At 34.1% G+C, this 21503-nt stretch overlaps 1 protein-coding gene across 1 annotated transcript in view; it reads left to right on the top strand.

Annotated features, from left to right (window-relative positions):
* Nucleotides 1-21172, top strand: part of twz (BTB/POZ domain-containing protein twz) — a 98546-nt gene extending 77374 nt beyond the window's left edge. The window contains exons 4-6 of the mRNA XM_072544326.1: nt 6391-6596; nt 12285-12585; nt 19775-21172. Of these exons, the coding sequence (XP_072400427.1) occupies nt 6391-6596; nt 12285-12585; nt 19775-19928 (661 nt within the window). The 3' untranslated portion in view covers nt 19929-21172. The remainder of the gene's footprint in view (nt 1-6390; nt 6597-12284; nt 12586-19774) is intronic.
* The last annotated feature ends 331 nt before the right edge of the window (nt 21173-21503 follow it).

Below are 21503 nucleotides of genomic sequence, written 5' to 3'. Positions count from 1 at the left end.
TTTTTATAGATCTGTCTATAGATTTTTTATCATCTCTCCAGATTTGATGCCATTTCGCCCTGCTTTCTAGCATCTTATCTACCTTCTATACACGCGTATCTTCGCCTTCTTTTTCATCTATATATTTAATGGAATGAAGACGATTGGTGTATTCAACATCCCTGCTATTATGGGTAAGCATGGTTGCCGTTCTCCCTGGTGGTCTTTTGTTGCCATGTAGATTACCATACTAGTGCTCTATAGATCTGACTATAGTCATATATAGCCAGTACATATATTTAGGTTCCATACTCAGCTGTTAAAAAGTATATCTGTCATGATGTGTTTAAAAATAGAAAATAATGTTTCTGTAATAAAATTCTTTGTGAAAAAAGATGTATGGGCTTTGAAAACTCAAAACAACGTGGCAAATCTATTGGTTGATGATGCTCCTTAAAAAAAATGATGGGTTAAAAGTTTAATCGTGGTCGTTGAAGACTTGAAGATAATCAGAGCTCTTGACTTTCAAAAAGTGCAAAGAATGGACCATGCGTGAAATCTTTGAGCTTATGAATGATTGTGAAAATTTTAAATAATGATTTAGTTTTAAGAAAGCCATTGACACGATGAAAGTGATTTTGCACATTCGTTCATGACTATGGATGAAACTTGGGTTTATCAGTATGATCCTAAACTGCTGAACTGAATATAATAAGCCGCAGAATGCACTGAACATGGTTGTTTAACTCCAAGAAAGTAAAGGGATTAAAATCGAAGAATGTGGCCTTAAAGATAAAACACGAGAATTTTATACTTTTTTGGATCAGCTAAAAAAATGGTTAGAAAATACTTGATTTGTAAAATATAAAAATTATATATCAGGCAGTACACTTGCCTGTAGCTGTAAAATTGGTAGACGGGTAATTCGAAGACGCCGATAGAACGTCCGAATCAAAAGATATTGAATTTTTACCGTCGAGTTGATACAAATTTTAATTAGCATTGATTTCGCGCGCGTAACTGACATTCAAAATCTCCAATCGCTTCAATCGTTGTTTCTGAGAGAATTGTTCATTCTACGCAAAAAATGCTAATAAAAGTTTTTGTTCAAAATTATCTTAGCTACATTTTTATTTGAAACATTTTTTTCTTTGGCGTACAGATTCTTGATAAATTGATTTTTTTGTGTTTTTACCTCTCCACGAGGGGGAGGAGAGAGGGGAGAGCAATCATCAAAGAAATGGACACCAACAGCAGTACATTTAGAAGAGTGGAAAACCGGCTGACAAAATTCCTATGTGGACAGTAATAAGACAGACATCTTCAGTCTAATTCTCTTCAATTTGATAATGAATGAGATCATAAAAGAAGTTAAAACAGCAGGAGATTACAGAATGGGAAACAAATAAATCAAAATATGCTAATATGCTGATAACGCAATACTTATATTGAAAGATGAAGATAACATACAACGATTACTACACAGGTTCCAAAATATTACAGAAAAATTTAATATAATTATATCTATTGAGAAGAAAAGGTAAGGTAGAAGGCCGAATGATCACGAGGAAGATCCTCAACACAATAGATCGACAAAATTATAGGAATATGCAAAAGACCTATGCTTAAGTTAAAAGAAATGACTAGAGACATAGATCTTTGGAGATCACGATGACCACTACACTCCCTCCGGGGGGTCAGGACTGAAGAGAGAGATCCATTGAGAAGACACAGTCACACACGATTAACAGGGAACCAAAGTGATATAAACTAGCGGCAAACAACCAAAGTGTTGAATAAGCTACGAACTTCAAATATCTAGGAAGCAACATTACCAGTAGCAGAAAGCTCAAGAAGGAAGTCAAAGCTCAGACTAATAGAGTAGCAATGAGATCTGGATACCTACGTGACATTATCTAGAGAAACAAGATCTCCATAACATCAGTAATAACCTATGCGATCGAGACCAGAGCGAAAACAGCTACAATCAAGATTCCTATGGACAACTGAAACAAGAAGGCTGAGATCCATTTCTGCTTATACTCTTGGAAATCGAAAAGAGAATAGCAGTTTGTAACGGAACAATGGGCTAGACAGGGACGCAGGGACTTGAGAGACCACATCAGTAGACTTGACGATGAGAGGAAGAAAATGGTTAGCTTCAGGTATTTTTTTGTTAATATTATCTCAAATATGAACTTCATCGTTTATAGAAACATATTTCCTGATGACAGTGAATAGTTCGAGACTGTATTATTGACATAATTATGGGTAACATCACAGAGATGTCGCTCATACAGATCCACATAGAGATTACTTAATCCACATGTGCATTTTTTTCCTTGGATAAATGACTTATGCGCATTTCTTCTTTCATAAGTTTAAGCAGTGCTGTGGCATTACTGCGCAGATACGTCGACGTAAAGAAAGGTTTCATACTGCTTCTCAACTTTTTATATATTGCGTTTTGCAAAGTTATGTCAATGCAAAGTCAATGATCATTTTTCCGCATAATTTTCTGAGACTGCACCGATTAAAATAATTTGTTAACAGAATCTACTTACCCTCAACTTCAAAGTGTGTGACACTGTGCCGTAGGATACTTTTACCCTGGGGGATACTACCCCTTCTCGGAGGTAAAATTATTTTTCTTGAAAATAGTACCGGGGATGAATATATTATCTAATTTTAAGCAACCTTTGTTTTATACATTTTTTTCTGAAAGTCAATACTTTTCGACTTATTCTTGCGAATTTCTCGAAAAGTATGTATTTTCTCAAAAAAATCAAACCTATAAAAATGTAGCAATTAAAAAAAAACAAAAAGAATTGTTGATTTATGGTGTCTATAGCCACAATAAAAACGAAGAAATAGCTTATTGAAAGGATTTTTCGTCAAACGCCAAATTGAAACTTTTAACATGAAATATGAAGAAACCTATGCATTTTTCTTAAAAAACTCATAAAACTTTTGTTATAGTGCTTAAAAAAATATTTATTTTTGTTTTCGATAAAAGTCGCTACAACCAATCTTAAGGGAGTTATGACAAAAATAAGGTTGGTCCGTATTTTTTTATTAATGTACTTATAGCATGCTTTAGAACATTGGCTGGTTTAACATGCTTAGGTTTGAAAAAAATTGAGTTTGAAGTGGGAAGAAGATTTTTGTATTTTTACAAAAAACTCACTTTTTTTTCAAATAAATCGAAAACTATTAAAGATACGCAAACATTTTTGGAAATGCAAAACCTACAATTTTGTACTCCACAAAATTTTGCGTATCTGTAATAGTTTTCGATTTATTTAAAAAAAAATGGGAATTTTTTATAAAAATACAAAAATTCTTCTGCCACTTCAAACTTTTTTTTAACCAAGCATTTCAAACCAATCAAACTTCTAAAGATTACTATAATTGTATTAATAAAAAAGTGAATTGTAAAGGGGTAACGGTTATTTTTAATTAGGGTGGTAGTTATGTGCCGATTTTCCCCTTTTTTGTCTCTAAAACAAATACGGACCAACTTTATTCTTGTCATAACTTGTTTAGGATTGGTGGTATAGACTTTTATAAAAAATAAAAATAAAGATTCTTTTAAGTACTACAAAAAAGGTTGTATGACTTTTCCACGAAAATGCATTGGTTTTTTTATATTTCACGTTGAAACTTTCAATTTTGGTTTTGACGAAGAAGAACCAATTTTCAATAATCTATTTCTCCGCTTGTATCTGGACTACAGACACCATAAACTCACCAGCATTTGGTTTTTTTATAAGCTACGTTTTTGATAGGAATAATTTTTTTGATAAAAGACATACTTTTTAAGTAATTCGCAAAAAACCGTTTGAAAAAGTGTTTTTTTTTAACTGATATTTTTCTCTGCGAATAAGTCGAATAGTATTGACTTTCAGAAAAAAAATGTATTGGACAAAAGTTGCTTAAAATTGATTAATATATTCATTTCTTGTGTTAATTTTAAGAAAAAAATTTACCCCCGAGAAGGGGTGGCATCCCACCAGGATAGAAGCACCTTACAGCATACAGTCAACTTTGAAGTTGAAAATAAGTAGAACCTATAGCTAAATTTTCAGGATAAAGATCCTGAACTTTTTGGTGTTTTCTTAGAGGTTCTTTGGAATTATCTGTATAATTCGGACTCACTTTATAGTTATTGTTAATATATTACCTCTACCACTTTTATCTAAGATTTCCATACCATGTATCTGTTGGCACACTATAGGATATGTGCTACGATACGGAAAAACATTTATTACAGTAAAACATATTATAAAACATACTTAATCAAACATACATACTAACCACATTTGTTAAAGTGCAAAATTCTTAAATTAAAAAGAGCTATTTTGAAAATATGAATATAGCCATACAATGTTCTCTAATAATATTAAATTTTAAGAAATTCCGCCGACACCAATGATTATAATAATTCCAAACACAATATATAAATATTGATGAATTTCGCTCTGAGCATTTTTGTTGGATTACCTTTTAAATACTTCTCTAGTGAGTGAAGTTGCAAAAGGTAGGTCAGCCTTGTGCTGTCGTTTTCTTCAATTTATGGCCGAGAATAATTTATGATAGTCTCGTAGGTATCAGTTTCGGCTTAATACAGATTTACTCTAAGTAAGATGGTTTCCTTATTCCGCGTTTCAAGAATAAAATGATATAATGCTGAAGCGGGAATTTATTACGGGACGTTGATCAATTACTGCACGTAGGAAAGATTATTATATACAACAAATACACACAACGCAAAAGTCTAGGGATATTTTTATAAATAGACGTATTTTGGTTATCTCTAATCAATTTAAAAAAGTAATACAAAATTTGTAGTTTAAATTATTGTTTAATATGTCAAAAACCATAAATTGCAAAAAAAAGAAAATTGGAGCAAACAAAATATATTGCAAATCACCCATGTTTCACATATCACCATAAAATGTCAAAAATACGAAATATAAACTTAAAATAAAGTATGGCCACCACGTTGATTTATCGCAGTTCTACATCTACTGTTCATGCTCCGAATCACATTGTTAATGTCTGCTTGAGGTAGTTGTGTCCATTTTTCTCTCAGAAGCTCTTTTCATTGAAACTCATTGTAGATATTGCCCATATGTGGAGTAATTTTTCGTTGGAGCATGTCTCATACATGCTCAATGGGATTCAAGTCCGGTGATTGTGCTGGCCACGGCAATACATACATACCCACGTTATCCAACCAGTTTGTTACAATATGCTCAACATGTGGTCGAGCGTTATCATGCATAAAATTAAAATTTTCTCCAACAGCAGCAGCAAACGGGCGCACAACAGGTTCAAGAATAGTGTCCAAATATTGCTGACTTGTGAGAAAGCCACGTGGGAAAATGAGGTCAGTTCTGCCGTCAATCATGATTCCGCCCCATACTATTAATGTACCACCTCTGTATGCATACACTTCTTGAAGATGTCGTAATCGTTTTCCATTTCCGGGTCGTCTCCAAACTCTTGTCCGACGGGAATCTGGATGAAATCCATATCTAGACTAGTCTCTAAAAAAAAACTGTGGCCCAGTCATTGTCACTCCAATTCTGAAATTCTTGACACCAGATTAATCTTGCAGCGCGATTGCCTCTAGGTAGAGGTGGACATCTCAGTGGTCGCCGACTACGAAGATTGGCTTCATAGAGACGATTCCTTACAGTACTGCTGCTAATTGTTACATTATGTGCAAGCTGTAATTCATTAACCAGCTCGGGTGCTGTGATTGTTGGCTGCCTTCTGGCATTTAAAATTAAATATCGGTCTTGAGCGACGGTTGTAGAGCGACCACGTCCTGGATGTTGCTCGGCTGGACTCCCAATGTCTCTAAACTGATGCCACAAACGACTTACGACGCTTTGGGAGAAACCCAGCTAGTCAGCAACTTGAGTTTGTCACATACCAGCTTGAAGGAGGCCCACGGCCCTATTCATCTCGTCCAATGTTAAATGTTATCGTTGCATGGTAAAAAGACAATATCTTTAACTCACCTATTAAGCAAGAATGGTATAAAGTGACTAAAATTAAAAATAAACAAAACATAAAAATGTCGATTTTTTTGTCCCTTATAAAAAACATTCTAAAATATGTATTGCTATCAGTTTTACAATTTTTTTTTTGATAAGAAGTGACTGTCTGTATCAACAATTATAGTACAAGCAAATTTATATGGCCATGAAATTTCTGTCATTGGTATTGTCAAATTATTAAAATATCCTTAGACTTTTGCGTTGTGTGTAAAAAGGGTTTAACTAAATTTGCTATAATCTTTTTGCAATAGAGATGGAGTCTGCTTTTCAGTTTTAAATGTATAAATCGAATTCAAATATTAGTCGAATCGATTAATTATGTATTTTTTATTTGTTTCAGATACCCAGAATCGCGGTTAGCGAAACTTTTCAATGGTAGCATCCCCATAGTTTTGGACTCACTGAAACAACATTATTTCATCGATAGGGACGGTGGAATGTTTAGGCATATTTTAAATTTCATGCGAAATTCGAGGCTGCTCATTCCCGATAATTTCCAGGACCTAGATTTGTTATTGGAGGAAGCCAAATACTTTGATATTTCACGTAAGTTTCAGCTTAAAAGTTAATACAACAATAAGAAAGGCCAAACTCATATTATTTTAAAATAAAATGGTTTCTTTTACTTGCACTAGTAAAATTATTTACGGAGATAAAATAATAACAAACATTCTTAACAGGTTAAGTGCCATAAGAGGCCTACACGGACTCATACATAAAAGTTATATACGGGCCGCGTGATGCCGACGTAGACTCACACGCTAGATCATCGGAAATGCTGTGTAGCTCAACAGTGGCTTCTCGGGGACATTTCGAGCTCAGCCAGATGGTCTAGAAAGCATACTTGACCTGTGCTTCTGAGATGTCAACGAGGACTCACATGGCCCATAATATTTATAAGCAACAATTGCGTAATTATATATTTTTTTGTTATATATTCGTAGTAAGAACACATTTTAAGCAAAATAAGTTTTATTTTCATAAAACAAAACGTAATAACATTATATCAAAATTGCATCTAAAGTACTTATTTAATTTATTTTTTGTCACGGAATGTGTGATAAAAAATTAGCCAAGACAATAGAATTTTTTACAGACATCACATGTCAGTGATATTTTGGTTACTTTCCACTATGCTACTTGCTTTCCTTCCTTTTCTATCATTTTTGCTTAACATGTTTTATATCGTCTTTTGCCTGCACGACCAACATCTCTGAGTGTAAGACTATTTTTGATAATAACTGGTGTGTCAATAATATCTCCTAATAGGCCCCGAATTACCTTCTCCTGGAATTTGCAACATAGGCATTTATAAGTACTGTGCCAGTGAAGAGCTCCATCGATATTTTTCTGTACCATTTTATTCCTTTACGTAATGACGAATTACAGCTTTTCATTTGATCTGATATATCAATGAAGCTTTTATATTTATTATATTCGATGACATTCTTTGGCTTTACAACATCGCCGCGTGCCTTCCGCTTTGTCACCATTTCTTCAGCAACAGTAGCGCACCTAGAATTTTCCTCTGGGGGGGTTTTGGTTGGGCATTGAATTTTTTTATGATGCTACCTCCATTTTGAGTCCCAAAAATTTGTAAGTAAGTGTCGGAATAGGGTCCTGGGGGGGTTTAACCCCCAAACCCCACTGGGTGCGCCACTGGTCAGCAAATTTGGTACTAATCATCAGCACATCTCGCTTGTCCCTCCACTTCTGAACAACGATGCCCGAATTACTTTGTTCGGCTACATGTTTGCCTACTTTTAATTTTTTGGAAATGACGTTTTGGGGATTATATTTGCGGTTTGCACGTAGCGTACCAATCATGTAAGTTTTTCCGAGTTGTTATACGTAATTTACATCCTTCAACAGATCCAGATGACATTAAAATAGCGTTGCTAGCGCACGGACATACAGCACTGAACATCTCCAACATTAAGCAAAGAGGCACAAAGAAAGATCTGCCACTATTTAATATAGAACTGGCTATCCAAAGTAACAATAAAGATATATATAATATTACAAAATTACTAAACTCTATTGTCACAGTTGAGCCACCGCATCCGAAAAGGGAACTACCCCAATGTCAAAGATGTCAAATTTTGGCCACACCCACAATTATTGCCACAGGAGTCCGCGCTGTGTAAAATGTGTGGGCGATCACCTATCATCTCAATGCCCAAAACCAAAAAATATAAAAGATGTTCAATGTGTAAATTGTCTAGAAAATCATCCTGCCAGCTATAAGGGATGCTCAATATACAAAGAGCTACAGAAAAAAAATTTCCAACACTTAGAGATAAAAACGCAAGTCAACCACCTCGTGCAGAATTTCCTTCAAGCACTCAACCAACTACAAGCTATGCGAAAATTGTTGCAGGAAGAGATAATAGAAATACATCTACCATAGATGAGACTCCTCATATAATAGAAACAACAACTCCTCAACATATACAAAATAATCTAGAACTACTAGTACATAAGTTAATGGAAAGAATGGATAAGATGTTTGATCTCATAATTTCTCTGATATCTAAGCTTAACCTTCAACACTAAACTAAAGATGTGCTGTTGGAATGCCAATGGCTTAACCACTCATTTCCACGAAGTTAAAGCATTTATTTACTGTCATAATCTAGATGTTATGTTTATTTCCGAAGCACACATAACTAATAAGAGCCATTTCCATATTCCCAAATATTCAACCTATGTAACTCAACATCCATTAGGTAAAGCCCACGGAGGTACGGCAATTATTATAAGAAATAACATTAAGCATCATGAAACAAATAAAATTAGTAAAGTTAACATCCAAGCCACATCAGTGTCGGTCGAAGATTCACAAGGCTCGATTATTCTATCTGCTGTTTACTGTCCACCGAATAAAATAATTAAAGCTGATCATTTTACTGAATACTTTAAGATGCTAGGACACCGTTTCATTTCTGCTGGAGATTATAATGCCAAACATCATAAATGGAGTTCCAGAATCGTAACCTCACGTGGACGAGAATTATTAAAAAGTATTAATGAGAATCATTTAATTCCTTTCTGTACTGGAGAGCCTACGTATTGGCCTACTGATAGACAAAAAATTCCTGATCTTATTGATTTTGCTATAGTAAAAGGAATATCACATACCTACCTCCAAATTTCTCCTTCATTTGACCTCTCATCAGATCATTCCCCTTTCTTCATAGATCTACAAAGCCAAATTCATAACTGTTCTAAACATTTAACACTCTCTAATAAAAGAACAAACTGGAACAGATATAGAGAAGAAATAAAAACATCCATCAATCTAAACTTGCCTCTTAAAAGTGATAGTGACATAGAAAACGCAGTTGCTCACTTAACTACAGTTATTCAGCAAGCTGCTTGGACGTCCACCCCAGAAATTTATTACAAACACAATTCCGAGTCCTATCCTGCACACATAAATACACTCATATTGGAAAAAAGAAAACTGCGAAAGATATGGCAGCTCACTAGGCATCCAGAAGATAAAACAAATCTGAATAGAGCTTGCAGACTACTCAAAAGAAAACTGATCCAACATAAAGACAGTGGAATCAACAAATATTTAAAGAACCTCTCACCTGCAGATGATACAAACTATTCGCTGTGGAAACTAACAAAAAAACTTAAACACAACGAACAAATGAATATGCCAATCAGGAAACAAAATGGCACTTGGGCTAAAACTGACATAGATAAAGCATATACTTTTGCAAATCATCTATGCGAGGTATTTCAACCGCATCAGAGGGAAGTCTCAGGTGAAGAAGAACAAGCTATCCATGAAGTCATAAATGCACCATATCAAATGGCTCCACCTATTAAACCTGTTAAGAAATCTGAAATCAAAGAAATAATTGATAATCTGGAAATTAAAAAGTCACCTGGATATGACTTAATATCTAGTTTAGTACTAAAAAATCTACCCAATGAAGGCGTAAGTTTAATTACTTATATATTTAATTCAATATTAAAAACAGGTTATTTTCCACTCCAATGGAAAGTTGCTCAAATTGTTCTGATTCCAAAACCTAATAAGGATCACACGGAAGTATCTTCATACCGTCCTATTAGCTTGTTGCCTATTATATCTAAAGTATTTGAACGGCTTTTTCTGAGAAGACTGGAGCTTATTTTATATGACAGTAATGTTTTACCGAATTATCAGTTTGGGTTTAGGAAACAACATGGTACTATCGAACAAATTCATAGGGTGGTAAAGACTATCAGAAATTCGCTTGAACAAAAAAATTACTGTACTGCTGCATTTCTAGATGTCTCTCAAGCATTCGACAAAGTTTGGCATGTAGGTCTTATCTCCAAAATTAAATCTATATTTCCTCATCCCATAAGTTCACTTTTAAGATCCTACCTGACAGATCGATTCTTTCAAGTCAAAAGAGGTGGGGAAATCACTAACCTGTTTCCAATTTGTTCCGGAGTTCCACAAGGAAGCATACTAGGACCCACCCTCTACTTAATATTCACATCAGATCTCCCAACGACGACCAATACAACAATCGCTACATATGCCGATGACACAGTTATCATGGCTTCAAATTCTACAGCAGCTGAAGCAGCCCAGGTATTACAAAATCACCTACTTAAACTAGAGAGCTGGCTTAAGCTGTGGCGGGTCCAAGTTAACAGTTTAAAATCAACACAAATAACGTTTACTTTAAAAAAAGGTATCGCGCCACCGGTTTCTATAAACAACACTCCACTACCAGTTAATAACGTCGTTAAATACTTAGGAATCCATTTGGATAGCAAACTTAATTGGGGCATCCACATCTGGAAGAAACGCCTTCAACTCAGCTTAATCTACAGGAAAATGTATTGGTACATGAGTCGAAAATCAAATCTTAGCCTGGAGAACAAACTTCTGATATATAAATGTATTTTAAAACCGGTATGGCAATATGCAGCACAAATCTGGGGTACAGCAAGTAATACCAACATACAAAAACTTCAACGTCTCCAATCGAAAGTACTGCGCCAGATCTGTAATGCCCCTTGGTATATCACGAACCACAGATTACACCACGATTTACAGCTACCAACAGTTTGCGAAGCAATATCTGCTGTAAACTCTGTATACAAGAACAGACTATCCTGCCATCCAAATCCGCTGGCCACGGATCTGCTCAACATTTCACACGTAAGAAGATTAAAACGACCAGACCCTTTGGACCTCTAGTAAATCAGGAAAAATAGAACATAGTGTCATGGTGCGGTGAAATAACAAGTTTCTATTCAGGTGTTTTCTAAATCTTTCCTTAATTTGTGTTTTTGCCTTGTAATTCTCATATGTGTGTCAGTGATGTTTACCTGTATTAAACTCTGTTTGTTAAGTGAAAGTTTAAATTAGTTGATATATCATAGATTATATTTATGTTATCTTTTACCTGGGTGCTCGCCACTGGGCAGCTTCCCACTATGTTATTGTACATATATTATACATATTGCTTATTGTTTATAATGAGACAGATTGCAATAAACATTGGATGTTAAAAAAAAAACTACATTTGTTGGTACCGCGGTACCTTCAGCATGTTTTTTTCTACGATATACATTAAAATCCACAAAGTTTGAATAGTTTTATCCCAAATTTGTGTCTCTGTAATATACTGTTTGAATTTTAGTCGTCCTTGAAAAAGCACTAAAGTTTCGTCAATGCACACGTTTTCCTTTGGAACGATGGCAACCTTGAATTTATCCTTCAGTCTGCTAACCAAGAGAACGATATTCTGCAAACGGTCATCTCTTGTTATTGAATTATAGTTTAAATGCAGAGTTTTCCACAATAACTGGAAGCGATTCCTTGACATTGCTTTTTTGATATTCCTCACATAAAGATCATTCTTTGACCAGTATGAATGAAAAGATGGAAAATGACATAATCCCATCCATATAATTATACCCAGGAACCGTTTTATTTCGGCGACATCAGTTTTGTACCATGCGGTAATACGCGCGCTTTTTTTCTGATTTCTTTCCTAACACTGCAGTGCATAATGATTTGTTTCTTCGACCTAAAAATTAAAAAAAAAACCAAAATCAGTTGAACAAAATAAATTAGATATTTACCATCATGGATAAATGACCATCGTCTATAAAAGGGAAATTTGAGTATTTAATTTTTCATGACAAAAATAGTTAACCAACACCAGGCTTTGTCTTACGTAATGAAAAACGTATGTATATTATTTGCAGCTATGGTGAGACACCTGGAACAACTCAAAAAAGAGCGGTTAAAAAACGGCTTGGTGTCCCACAAGCCCCAACCGGTTGGAGACGACCCTGGACAATATCAAAAAACCGGTGAGAACAACCGACTGGGACAAGAAATGTACGAATGCGTAGCGTTGCACGTAAGTCCCGATCTCGGGGAACGCATCATGCTCTCCGGTGGCAGATCGCTTCTCGATGAGGTTTTTCCCGAAACCAATCAGGCTGTGATGGACGCTAGATCCGGAGTGGCTTGGAATCAACAAGATGCTCATCATGTTATTAGGTTTGTATATTATATAATATGTTTTTGGTTTTAGATAATAGACTACAAGCCCATGGTAGATTTTTAATGGGTCATTTGATTCAGCATGAATCTCATATAAAACAATACTGCAATATCGTCGACGTTTCGGCAAATATCATAAGGTCCAAATTACTAGTTGTGAGAAAAACACAATTTTAACTAAATTTTGTTGTCATAAGTTCGTTTGGTTAATTATAACCACTTTGGAACCCTTTTAATATCTAACTGATGGTTATGTTTGGAATAGTGATATTTATAATATTAAAAATATTGTATGTCTCTATCCAAACGGGTTTGACGGACTTAGTTACATTTCCCTGACAAAAAAAAAGCGAAATAATCAAAAATTAACTTTATTGCATATCAAGATCTGAAAACAACTAAAATGTAAATTTTCCCTTAAGCAATTATTAACATTAATTCTAAAACATTAATTCTCAACCCCAAAACGAATAAAACAAAAAACCAATAGGGATGTTCACTAATTTTTAAATATTGTTAAATTCAATAGGTTATAACATATATAAAAACATAGCAAACATAAAATTGTTTAAAAATATATATTTCTTAAGATAAATCAATTCTTAATTTCAATTCTGATGGAGGCTAGAAAAACGGCTCCTCGCAGCGAGGCTACGGTGTGTGACGAGAGCAGTCGTATCGACAACTTGTTGTGTATACGTATTTACGAAGTGTGACCAGTTCTTCAAGTATTTAATCACTGATAATGAAGCCAAATAAGTCGTGTTTTGTTCCTGGGTGTCTAAATACATCTAAAAACAATTTTTAGAAGATTTTTATTACAGTTCCAAACAATTTAACACCATATTCACATAAAATTGTCAAACCACAGGTTTTCATATCTGTACCTCGGAGGGATACAACACTATGTCCATTTTTCAATTTTGACACTTTTACAGATTAATAATTAACTTTTTAAACTTTATTTAAAGGAATAGAGCACTAGATCCTAAACCATTTGCTGATAAAGAAAGTGACCTTTAAGAACAGTCAATTTTTTTACTTAAAGGGATAAAACACCATGTGGACTTAATGTTTTGTCCCTCTACGCATGTGAATTACCGCCGCGCATATCTCTATGAGAGGTAGACTGTTAGTGATCTAATAATAATACTTTAACCATTTATGGTGTGTTTACAGTGGTTTGTTACTAATAATAAGAACAACGAACCATAATTCTCGTAGGAGAAAGATTCTTGAAGTACCTACTAAAAAGTTCTGCGAATTCTTCTACTGCATTTACAGGTAAGCTACCTTTTTGCTCATTATTTTTAAATTATTAAAAAAACATAACCTCAAAAGGGTAATGTAGTGATTTGATACCAACCTTAGACTAGCAATATTATTAAATCTTTTACAACCAATATTATACGCCTTGTTTAATTTCAGAATCAAATAATACACCAAGCAAGGATGTTTTAAATGAAGAGCATATTATTAGAGATGCCTTGAGTTTTGATAACGAAGATTAGTCTGATATAGACAAAAGTTCTGATAAACTATTCGTATTGGAAATGAAATAAGATCTGCATTACTAAAATGGGCAGATACCATAATTCCTGACAGTAACATAGAAGAAATCATATTACGGTCTTACAAATGTTACGGCCAGAATAAAAATGTTAGCATTAATACTTGTTTAAAAAAGTAAAAATTATCATCCAGAAGTTTCTACTAAATAGTAATACCCACATGGAGGCGGACACTGTCCATGCGCTGATAGAACGAAAGAGAAAAAACTTAACATTTCTATTTACACGCCCTGGGACTGGCAGCAATTATTAGTCAGACAAACCTCAATGAAATATACCGTACATACTATGGAACTAAAAGATTTTAAAAATTTAAGGTCTTTGTATGATGTCAAAACATCTTAAAATCCGCCTTTGATTAATAGAAAAGAGACATTAACAAACAACAAGTTCTTCTGTCAAACTGTGTTTAACTGCAAGTTAAACAAAACAGCATTGGAACTCTGTTTTTAAAAAGTAATTTTCATGACGAAAACCAGGAGATTGACCTTGTTAGGTTTCGAAAGCGACACCTTACATTGCCAAAATATTTGCAACTGGTATCACAAAGTCCAATACTTATATCACAACAAAAGTATAACGATCTATTGGCATTACTGTCAAATGTTCCTACATTTTCCCATCATTTTTATCAAAACTTGAAGCACACCTACTAGTAATACTAATAGTGACTATCCAGAAGGAGACTTACTTGAGGATGACTGAGTGGTTTATACCTAAAATGCCATTTTTACATACATATTTGTATTTGTAAAGGAAAATTGTATGGTTAAATAAATTTTGTCAGTAAAAGTCAAATAGGATTGTAGTTGTTATTGAATACCCCATACTAACTCTTACAGTACAATAACTTTATTAGATGGATACAACACCATGTCCGTTAAAAGGGTTAAAAAACACAGGAACAAATTTGTTTTTAATTATAACAAATGTATTATGTAAATATCAATAAACAGAATGTTCTAGTAAAATATTGTTTCGATATCTCAATAAATAGCTGCAGCAATAATACTTTTTGGTGAAAAAAAGTTTAAAACTGCTCTCCTGTAAAGTTTTAAAAATGAACATAGTGTTGATTCCTTCCGAGGTACAGATATTTGCATTTATTTTTTTTCTAACTTGCATAATAACTGCCTTTTCTAGTTTTTCCCTCTCTTTGTAGCAAACACCACTTATTTGTCTTAATTATCACTGTATAAATACTTAAAGAACTTGTTAGTAAATAGGTATACACAACAAGTTGTCGATACGACTGCTGACGTCACACACCGTAGCCTCGCTGCGAGGAGCCGTTTTTCTAGCCTCCATCAAAATTAAGATTAAGAATTGATTTATCGTAAAAAATATATTTTTAAACAATTTCATGTTTACTATATTTTTATATAGTTTATAATCTATTGAATTTAATTGAATTTAACTATATTTAAAAATTTGTAAACATCCCTATTATTGTTCTGAATCCGACTCACTCTCACTGTGTATGCTTGGCTCAGGATTCCGATTGTCAGCAGATTGGGTGTTGGTAACGACAAAATATCAATGGTGAAATTCGGATGGAATGACATTGTTAACACACAACTTCTTTAAGTCGTTATATTTTTGTTGAGAAATAGGAAGATTCGCCGAGAACGCGCTATTTAGCGTGGGTTGTCCTGATGAGATGAGTCTGCCACGTCCGCTGATATTAATGCACAGATATTTGGTGGAATGGTCATACCTATATTTGAGTATGCCTGTGTTATTTTTTTTAATCCGAAAATATTTGACTTCTAACCATCTCTTTCGCCTTGCATGGTAACTGTTCTATTTCTTAAAACAGCTAGCGGAATTCTTTTGAAATCAAGTAAATCACTCAATTTTAGTTTCTTAACGACATACTTATCATTTTGTGTTTTTTCTGTTTTCGATCGAGTCAACTTAAAAATGTTTAACCAATCATTCATTGTATAGACAGCCACATATTTTTTCTGTGTTTCAATCGGGACTGTGCATACTGTCACACTTCATCATGGAGTATCCAGACTCAAGAAATTTGTGCTCTAGGGTGGTAATGTCACTGCTTCCGTAATTAACAAAATAATATAGCATCCACAGTAAATTTTAATTCCGATTTTGTGCACGCAGGTGTCGGAAAACAACGAGACCCCCGTAACGTAATTAGGCAAAGCATTTAGATACTGCAATAAGCATATTGCAATTTCTAAGCTACCTATTGCTCCATTTATTTCAGTCCAAGCGTAACAGTATGTATTATTCGGTGGAGCACCTTCATAAATTGTCAGATTATAACCGCACAATTTCCTGCTATCATACATTGGTAATACGTCACTGTTTGGTATTTGCAGTACGCTTTGAAGACCAAATGTCACTGTAATGAAATGCGACTTATCCATTGCTCTTTATTTTGCAGTATTTGCAGCAGCTTTACGCTGTTTATGTTCATGGTATTTTGGTTCACGCTTAGCCTTTTCTTCACCACGTGCAGCTTAATATCGCATACAAAGGGAACACTAATCTTTGCGTGGTTTAAAGAACGAATAATTGTAATTGTTGCCAAATATTCTTTTGTAGTTAGTCATACTTTTAAGTAAGTAATCGTTTTGTTGTCACATTTGTTTGTATAGCAAGTACATTTTAGCTGTGCAGTGTCGCATCAAAATATTTTCTCTGAGACTCTTTTCTACAGTAATGTGAGACAGGTTTACGGGAAACTCTCAATATGATTTACAATGATTTGTTTATCCTCCTCTGAAAGTTTATTTGTTGCGAAGTGTTTGCCTCGTTTGTTACCTCCAGTATTCAATCCTGATGTAGCATTTCGGTGTTCAAATGCTTTATTTAGCAGTCCGTTGCTTATTGACAGGGTTTTTAAAAAAAGTTTTGCGTACTCTAGTTTGTTTGTGTTCCGATTTTACAAAAATAAAATTGTTTTGAATGAGTACGTGATTTTTTTTTCGATGCCTGTGTGTTTGTAGAATGCTAGCTTGAACATTTTGTAGATTACAGTCTGAGGATATTTGGCTGGTTGCCTTCCTTTTTTTTAGTAGTATAGGGTTGGCCCAGATTTCTGCATTTTTTTGCGATGTTTCGTTTCTATTGTGATTCGCCTGCCTTCTGCCAACGGCTTTTTTTCTTACAGTTCCTTTAAATCTAATTCACAGGTACCTTCATCGTATTTCTTAGAGGAACTGAAATCGGAATCGTCGTCGTTGGGATCGTACTCTTTATCTTGGTCGTCACTAGTTTCAAATGGTTCTAGATCACTTTCTTCAGTGGTCTCGTCGTCATAAATAACTGCTGTAGAATTCGTTCTTGCCTGATCTGCCAAAGTCTTATTTTCTGGAAATTTTTCATAACTTTTAGATGGAGTGTCTAACTTCTCGAAGTCAACATGAGCCTGTCCTATACTCTAAAAGCAAAATCTATAACTAAACTAAAACAATGACATAAAGTAAGATGTGCTTAAGTTTATCTTTACGACTTAGCATGAAACATTTCAGGACACATTATTAGTACTATTTCTAGTATTATTATTTATCGGCACTACTGACTAAACTGTAACTTTTGGATTCTTATTCAAATCTCTGGCCAGTTCGATCAGGCGTTTACCTCTGCCCTTCTGCATTATGATTTGTGTTTAATGGCTATTTGTATTAAAGAATATTATATTATTCCACTATTATAACTTGCAAGACACATTTATAATTAAGTAACACAACGTAATATGCAACGAAATTGAAATGTAACCTCGAACTGTCCAACCAATACATCATTAAGTCCAATTAGCGCCACTAATAATACGTATTATTGCCAATTTCAGCAAAAGTCACTAAGCCACAATAAGAATTGTTATTTCCTAATGGAGCTTTGTCCTCATTTTTAGGTTGTCTTGCACTTTTTTCCAATCTTTTGTTCTTTTGTAATGTCTCGTTACTTTCTTCCTCTTTTATGCTAATTTCGAGTTCGTTCTTATATGGCGTTCTAGTGATCACATAACTTGAACCTTGTCTTCTTTTCTTATTACCCAGATCTACATTTTCGGATGTTCCATTTCCTGTCCAACTACATGATGGAAATGGACTGAATGATCTTCTCAGGTCTTACAATATTGATTATATCTTCTCCATTTGTTACTTTAGGCAGCCCTCTCTCTTGCACATTTTTTAAACATGTAGTTTCTCTATTTTTTTCCGGTGTTCTTTCCATGCTTTCTATAATTTTTTCTAATTCCTCGGGCTTTCTATTAGTTGGTAGACTTTTTTCTCTTTGTCTTTCTATAATAAAATCAGCATCCGAGAAACACTGTCTATTTAGACGATAAATACACGACTTTCGAAACTTTTTACCGCTATCTCAGCATTCGTGCATTTTAGATAAGCTTCACACATAAGTCGGCATATTTGGAAAGATGTTATACCCTATTCATTCTACAAATTCCCAATCGTCAACATAACCACGTGAAAGCCAAACAGGGTCGTACTGATGTACGACCTATGTATCATATGATTTTTAAAAATATTTACTTTTGAAACTGTTACGGTAAGAATTTCTTGAAATTTAATCATTATATCACAATTAAACTAAACTCTAAAAAATAACACAACCAGTAAATAACTTAACAATAACTAAAACATAAATATAACGCAATATAATTAACTTAAAAATCAACACGATACAATTTGAATTTAAAATGATGGCAAGTTAGGATCTGTAACATGAGAATATGTCTCGCTTACGGTAATAAATTAATTTTTATAGCCTCTTGACGAATGAGACGGCGAATATCAACACGTGCTCATGTTTACTGATGGGAGTTTGGTAAACGAATATACTTTATATTGCGATTTGGATAATGTCTAAGCCCTGATTGTATTTTCTGAGAGTAATATGTTTGAGATTAGACCTAGCTGTTTTAATTAGTTCAAAATTTCTTGTATGGCTGTATTGGCTATCCAAAATAAGCACTACAGGATCATCTTTGGTTGGTTTCACATGCGAAATAAAATGTTTAATCAATTGTGTGATTATATGTTCTTGAATCCAGCCTAATAGATGTCATCCTGCTATGGATCCGGGAGGAGCACCATCTAACAACTCAGTGACTAGTGAATCTCTCTCAGCAGTAGTCACACCGCAAACTTGCTTCCTACCTTTTAGGAAAATAACGCGAGGGTATTTCGTTTGCACTGTTGTTATTTCCGTTTCATCAACGTTGTAGAGTCTCGCTGTCACCGTTCTGATGAGGCCTATTGGGCCGAAATACGTATAAGCGGATGCGCAAGCGCCCTGTACGTGAAATCAAATCTTAACTGTCTTTTCCCTTTTATTTCGATATACTCTGTACGAGTACTAGAAACCAATTCGCTAAGTATTTTGCTTAGTTGAGGAGATATGTTGTGGAATGCAATTTTTAGATTTCTTTATCAACGTCTGTTTTGCCTTGCAATTCTTAGAAGGCACAGATTAAAGTGGAATTCTTGAATTTGGTTTCGAAAATTAGTCTACGATTTTACATTTTATTATCTTGCCGATTAATTTAGTCTTATATGGAATCTTTGTATCAAAATTGCCCCGATAAAAAACTTTCCAGAATTAATTGAAACCTTTTTTTCCAGGTTTCCTTTAAATGGTTATTGCAAACTAAACTCAATGCAAGTGATAACGAGGTTACTGAACGCAGGCTTCAAGATAGCAGCCAGCAACGGTGGCGGAGTGGAAGGACAGCAATTTTCTGAGTACCTGTTCATCAGAAGAGTACTCCCGGGCTGACCACCTCTAGGAAAAAACTTTGACAATCAGGACGTGAAACGCAACAAGATTTTTTATTTTCGTTGAAAAATAGATCGGATTATATATTTTGACAGAGAAATCTTTGCGTTGTGGTACTTATACAGGGTGTTTCGTTAATGTATGTTATTAATTTAACTGAGAAATGCTTGTTTAAAAATAATAGTATTTGTAAATCGTTAATTCGCTACAGGGTGTTTAATTTGACAATTTATAAAGTATTTTTATACTTTACTCTTATGCCATTTAGTACTTCTCTCCCGTTTATGCAACATTATTATGTAGGTACCTAATAACACATCAAATAGGGGTAGAATTTTTTGCTATTGGACATACGGTGGCAGCTAAACCATAATATTTACTGTTAAAACCCTACGCCTGAGATAAAATTTTTATTAGGGTAAGTTTTTGTGTGTAATGTTATAACATATTTTGCAAAATAATCCACTCTTACAAATAAAAACCAGTTTTCTCAATAATTGTTACACGATATGTCTTACAGTACATGCCTCAAAAGCTTATGGATTTGAGTTTCTCAGTCTCTTAACAATAGCATTAGCTTTCCGTTAGACTATGTCCTCTTCTAGTGTATGTCAGTTTTCTACATCAATTATCTATAGATTAGGCACCAAAATTTTTTTTTAATGCTGCCTCTATTTTTTGAGTAATTAAAATTTGTGAGTAACGGTGTCGGAATGGTGCTCTGGGGGGCGGGGGTGGGTTTAACCCCCCTTGGTTTGCGCTACTGGTGTGTAGTTATAAAAGTGAAGCATAGCAATATTCTTTAGATTATTACATTAATCACTTTGTAGCTCACTAAGGAGAAATATTTTTTCTAAGAGTTGTAGTTAACTCTTGGCCAAGCATTTTTCAGTTAAATTATTCACAAATGTTAATCGATCACCCTATATTGTTTTAATATTGCTTTAAATGTTAACATACAAAAAAATTATTTATTTTTCCTTATTTTTATTATAAATAATGGTGTAACTATTCACCGTCTTAAATTGGTACTGAATATTTATTTGATTTGTTTCAGAAAACAATTGTTTGTATTCTTTTATTCGTGTACATATGATTAATATTGGTACTTGAGCATTTTTATTGATCTCAAACATAGATCTAATTGGCTGTGATCCAACGAAAGTTTTCGTGTTGGGTCGACCACTTCATTGTTGTAATATATTACTTATATGCTGTATTTAATAAAGTATTATTTAAAAAAATGCGTATTATTTTTACACAAATCGTCCAAAAATAATATAGACTTTTTCTGCGCAACAATAATTTCAGTTCGTCAATTTCTATGGACAAAATAGGCATTTATACTTGGAGTAAAAAAGGGTTTTAAAAATAACTTTATTTCACGCTTTCCATCAGCCAACACAGTTGATTCTTCTTCTTAAGGTGCTCTCTCCATTACTGAAGGTTGGCTATAACTACAGCAAATTGCTCTACATCTTGAGCTGTTCTTAGTATCAAATGTGTGTCGATGCCTGTACAGTCTCTTAAATTTTTCATCCAGGAGCATTTTCTCCTTCCTGGACCTCTTCTTCC

The sequence above is a fragment of the Diabrotica undecimpunctata genome, chromosome 9, assembly GCF_040954645.1.
Source record: "Diabrotica undecimpunctata isolate CICGRU chromosome 9, icDiaUnde3, whole genome shotgun sequence".
In the NCBI taxonomy this organism is placed as follows: Eukaryota; Metazoa; Arthropoda; class Insecta; order Coleoptera; family Chrysomelidae; genus Diabrotica; species Diabrotica undecimpunctata.
Note: the sequence above shows the minus strand (reverse complement) of the source record. Positions and strands in the feature narration are given on the sequence as shown.